This window comes from Cucurbita maxima, unplaced genomic scaffold (assembly GCF_002738345.1).
Source record: "Cucurbita maxima cultivar Rimu unplaced genomic scaffold, Cmax_1.0 Cma_Scf00033, whole genome shotgun sequence".
NCBI lineage: Eukaryota > Viridiplantae > Streptophyta > Magnoliopsida > Cucurbitales > Cucurbitaceae > Cucurbita > Cucurbita maxima.
This window is the reverse complement of record NW_019272049.1, coordinates 91,259-96,581: the sequence shown is the minus strand read 5'-3', so window position 1 is coordinate 96,581 and position 5,323 is coordinate 91,259. Positions and strand designations below refer to the sequence as shown.

Here is a 5,323-nt window from a genome sequence, read left to right as displayed (position 1 = left end):
GAGAACAAGAATAAGAGTGTGAAAACCTGTTTTTAACTATTAAAAACCAATAACTTATGTTTTTTTTAAGATATTGATATTAGATAAGGTTGTAATTAGAAAAGTACTTTGCAGTCCCATCTCGGAATCCCCACATTAATCTAAGCTACAACTGTTTTTGTTTTAAGTACCTCGACCTCTCAGAAGAGCCACCCATGTTCATAACCATAACCATCTTTCTCTCTCCTCTTTCTCCCTCTCCTCTTTTTTGCAAACAAAATAATTCAAAGTCCTAAACCCTAGAGCTCAAAAAACTACACATCTACAAATCCCTCTTCTTCTTCTTCTTCTTCTTCTTCTTCTTCTTCTTCTTCTTCGAGCTATGTCCTTTGAAGACTCCCTAAGATCCCTTTCTCTTGATTACCTTAACCTTCTCATCAATGGCCAAGCCTTCAGCGACGTCACCTTTAGTGTCGAGGGCCGTCTCGTCCATGCCCACCGCTGCATCCTAGCTGCTCGCAGCCTCTTCTTTCGCAAGTTCTTTTGTGGCTCTGATTCTTCTTCTGGGGCTGTTTTTGATTCTCGCTCCGCCTCTCCTATTGTCGGATCCAACTCACGGGGCGGTGGCGGTAGTGGTCCTCCGCCGCAGGGAGTGATCCCGGTGAATAGCGTGGGATATGAGGTGTTTCTACTACTCCTACAGTTTTTGTACAGCGGTCAAGTTTCGATTTTGCCGCAGAAGCATGAGCCACGGCCGAATTGCGGCGAGAGAGGGTGTTGGCATACGCATTGCTCCTCCGCCGTTGATCTTGCTCTTGATACTCTCTCCGCCGCTAGATCTTTTGGGGTTGAACAGCTCGCATTACTCACTCAGGTTTTCCATTTGTTTACACTTTTTTTTCTCTCTCTTTAAGATGTTGAGGAATGTTTAGTGTCTCTTGGATCTGGTGGGTTTGTTGAGTTCTTGGGATTTGGACTGATTAAGCTGTTGGGATTTAGATTGTTTTCGTAATTATTCCACAAATTCACTCACAATTATCTTCTTCCAAACAATCTTGCATGAACACGTCTGTTAGGAAGGAAGACGTTTCCACACCATTATAAAAGATGTTTTGTTCTCCTCTCCAATCGAGATAGGATCTCACAATCCACCTCCCTTCAGGGCTAGCGTCTTCACTGATACTTGTTCCTTTCTCTAATCGACGTGGAACCCCATCAAATACACCCCTTTCGAGGTTTAACCTTCTCGCTGGCACATAGCTCGGTGTCTGGCTCTGATATTGTTTGTAACGTTGTTCTCTTTGAAGTTTAGGGGTTTTCCTCAAGGTTTTTAAAACGCGTCTCTAGAGAGAGGTTTTCAAACCCTTACGAAGGGTGTTTCGTTCTCCTCCCCAACGGATTTGGGATCTCACAATCCACCTCCTTTTGGGGCCAGTGTTCTCACTCGCACTTGTTCTTTTCTCCAATCGATGTGTAACCCCCACCAAATGCACCCCTTTTGAGGTTTAGCCTTCTCGCATATAACTCGGTGTCTGGCTCTGATACCATTTGTAACATTGTTCTCTTTGAGCTTTCGAGTTTCTCTTTGAGGTTTTTAAAACGCGTCTCTAGAGAGAGGCTTTCAAGTCCTTACAAAGGGTGTTTCGTTCTCCTCCCCAACCAATGTGGGATCTCATAATCCACCTCCCTTCAGGGCCAGTGTCACACTTGCACTCGTTCTTTTTCCCAATTGATGTTCGGGGCTCAGCTTCTTCGCTGGTACATTGCCCGGTGCTTGGCTCTAATACTATTTGTAACTTTGTTCTTTTTGAACTTTCTCTTTCAGGTTTCTCCTCAAGTTTTTAAAACGCGCTTGCTAGGAAAAGGCTAATTAAGATTCACTTGATTTAATAAATAAAAAAATTCTAATTTATTGAATGAAAGAACTTTTGGGTTTAGTAGGTTTGAAAATGGGGAATTAAGGTTTAAACTAAGATTGTTTCTTGTTTTGTTGTATTATGGGACATTCAGAAGCAACTGGTGAGCATGGTAGAGAAAGCTTCAATTGAAGATGTAATGAAAGTTCTAATTGCATCAAGAAAGCAAGACATGCACCAACTATGGACTACTTGTTCCCATTTGGTCGCAAAATCAGGCCTTCCAACAGAAGTTCTAGCAAAACACATTCCCCTCGACGTCGTTGCCAAAATCGAGGAGCTTCGACTCAAATCCTCCCTCGCTCGTCGATCATCATTGATGCCTCACCACCACCTCCATCTCAGCGCGGCAGCCGACATGGAGGAGCAAAAGATTCGTCGAATGCGAAGAGCATTAGACTCCTCCAACGTCGAACTCGTCAAGCTAATGGTCATGGGAGAAGCCCTAAATCTCGACGAGGCATTGGCATTGCATTATGCCGTCGAGAATTGCACCCGAGAAGTCGTTAAAGCTTTACTCGAGCTTGGAGCTGCCGACGTCAACTACCCGGCCGGGCCAGCTGGGAAAACCCCATTGCACATTGCATCGGAGATGGTGTCGGCAGAGATGGTGGCGGTGCTCCTCGACCACCATGCCGATCCAACCATCCGAACAGTCGACGGGGTGACACCACTCGACATACTAAGAACCCTAACTTCAGATTTCCTGTTCAAAGGGGCAGTGCCAGGGATGACACACATAGAACCAAACAAGCTGAGGCTTTGTTTGGAGCTGGTTCAATCAGCAGCGCTGGTGATATCAAGAGAACAAGGGAATAATGCAAATAACGCATCATCCACAGCTCCAATGTTTCCACAAATGAGTGAAGATCATAGCAGCAGCAGCAATGGAAGCAATTTGAACCTTGACACGAGGTTGGTTTATCTTAACCTTGGAGCTAACCATGGTTCAGCTCAAATGGGAGGAGAAGGAGGAGATGATCATAGACATGGAGGAACTGACCCAACAATGTTCCACCATTCCCATGATTACTAAACTTTACCTCAAATTTTTATTATATATCTTTCTTTCTGTTAATTACCAAAATATTTATCTATAATATGTCTCCCATCTCATGCATTTCTATATAGTGAGAAAGAGAGGATATATTATTCAAATGGTGGAAATCGTTCGTTTTTTTTTATCGTTTGAAATGTTAATTATTTGATGTAACGGTTCAAGTCTACCACTAGTAGATATTGTTTCTTTGGACTTCTCCTTAAGGTTTTTAAAATGGGTCGTAGGGAGGTTTCTACATCTGCATAAAGAATGTTTCGTTCTCCTTTTCAACTGAGAGATTTCACATTTGAGTTGCTGAATTGGCTCAAGTTGGATTGAGACATTTTTTAGACTCAATCCAATTGTTCGAGTTGTAAATTTTTCAACCCCAACCACACTTGTTAAATAATGGACCAGATCTCACATTTGAGTTGGTGGATTGAGTCCATTGACTAACTCCAAACCCAATCATATATTTTTTGGGTAGAGTTGAGTTGAATAGCTCGAATCATTTATTTAAACTTAATAAAAATGATGTTAGTTCTTGAAATATCTATTTACTTATTATTTTCTAAATAATTAATTAAAATTTTGAAAAATTACTTTCTAAATAATTAAAAATGATTTTAAGAATGATTAGGAGAATAAATAATAAAAAAAAATATGAAATTAAATAAAAATAAAGTAGACTGTTATTGGAAGAATATATTATTTATGGAATATATTGTGGCTGCTTGAATCCTATTTAAAGTTTATGAATATGAATGAGAACATACTTCCCAATTCTATTTCTATTTCTCATTCTTTAACATAGACTTATGCAAATTTTGATTATTCAACTCAATCTAATTTTACTGGAATAAATGAATCAACCCAATTTGAACCGAATCTAACTCAAATAAGTTTATAATCCAACTCAAAATCGGTTTCTTTTAAACAACGCTATCAATTTGATAAATTTTTTGTAATACAAATGAGAATGTGGGTGTTAATTATGATACTATTAATTTTACTTTTTAAAAATTAAGCATACCCAAAAAAAGTTTTTAAAAAATTGGATAAAAATTAAATATTTTTGTAAGAACGGTGATAACCATAGTAAGAAATTAAAGAAAAATGGATGAAATAATTATCAAATAGTTTATAGATATTTAATTAATTGTGAAAATATGAATTAAAATAGCTATTGAGAATTACTAAGTATCAATATATAGTTTTTTTTTTGAGTTAAATATTTAAATGATTGATAATATTGTTTGGATGAAAGTCACACCGCTAATTTAGAAAATGATCCTGAGTTTATATATCAAGTCATGAGAGCTTATATTCAAAGTGGATAATATCATACTATTGTAAAATTTAACCTCAAATGGCTATGGGTCGGGATAGAGAAACCTTTTATCTCTTTATCCTCGCCATCACACTCACACGTAGAATTCTTTTAAAAAATGAGTTATTTTAAAGTTTTCATTTTTTAAATAACTTTTATTAAAAAATTGTATAAGAAAATGCTAGTAAAGTCGGGAACGAATTTATCTATATTCACGTTCGCTATTAAATTATTTTAAAATTTGTAATTATTAGGACCTAACTTCTAAGTCTTTTTAAATAGTTGTAATTGATTCTGGACATTATTGTTTCCTGATTGCTACAATAATTCCTTATACCTCTCCAAAAAATTGTATAGAGCTAGAACAAGATCAAAAGTGGATACTTTTATGGGTGTGGTGTTCCTGCCATTGATAGAGATTGAAGAATGAACTGAGAGAGGACGTAAGACGTCAGCTCAGTTAGGAATCACGACCTTCACAATGGTATGATATGATATTATCCACTTTGAACATAAACTTTCGTGGCTTTTCTTTTGATTTCATCAAAAGGTTTCATACCAATAGAGATAATGTTTCTTACTTATAAATTCATTATAAATTCATGATGTGAGACCACTCTCAACAATCCTTAACCAGCTCTGTCGACCCAGTTTCTTCCGAAGCTATGCATTAGGCCAAGAACCTCAGTGCCCGAAACTATTTCGGTCAACCATTTGACCCTACAACATTTAGTTGCTTGCATGATATTAATACCTAGGTAGGTATGGCAATCCAGGGTAGTTTATTTAGAGAGTTTAGTTGCCAAACAGAGAGATGACACCTAAACGTGGTTTTCACTTCTACCATTTAACAAATTTCTGTCAAAATTTGCATATAGCATAGATATAGCAACGGACACAAACACAAAACATGGAAGATCAGTATCGGGGAAAGGAGCATTCAAGGGGATGTTAGCCGATATTGTGCTCTTTAAGCTTTTCCTGAAGGTTTTTAAAACACGTTTGCTAGAGTGAGGTTTTCACACCCTTATAAAGAACGCTTCGTTCTCCCCCCAACCG

General features: G+C 37.9%; 1 protein-coding gene across 1 annotated transcript; it reads left to right on the top strand.

Moving 5' to 3' along the window:
* The first annotated feature begins 271 nt into the window (after window positions 1–271).
* Window positions 272–3,052, top strand: LOC111467143 (regulatory protein NPR5-like). Its single transcript, XM_023111921.1, has 2 exons — window positions 272–853; window positions 1,990–3,052. The coding sequence occupies exons 1-2, from the start codon at window positions 362–364 to the stop codon at window positions 2,929–2,931; spliced, it is 1,434 nt and encodes a 477-aa protein (XP_022967689.1). The 5' UTR covers window positions 272–361; the 3' UTR covers window positions 2,932–3,052.
* Window positions 3,053–5,323: the final 2,271 nt, after the last annotated feature.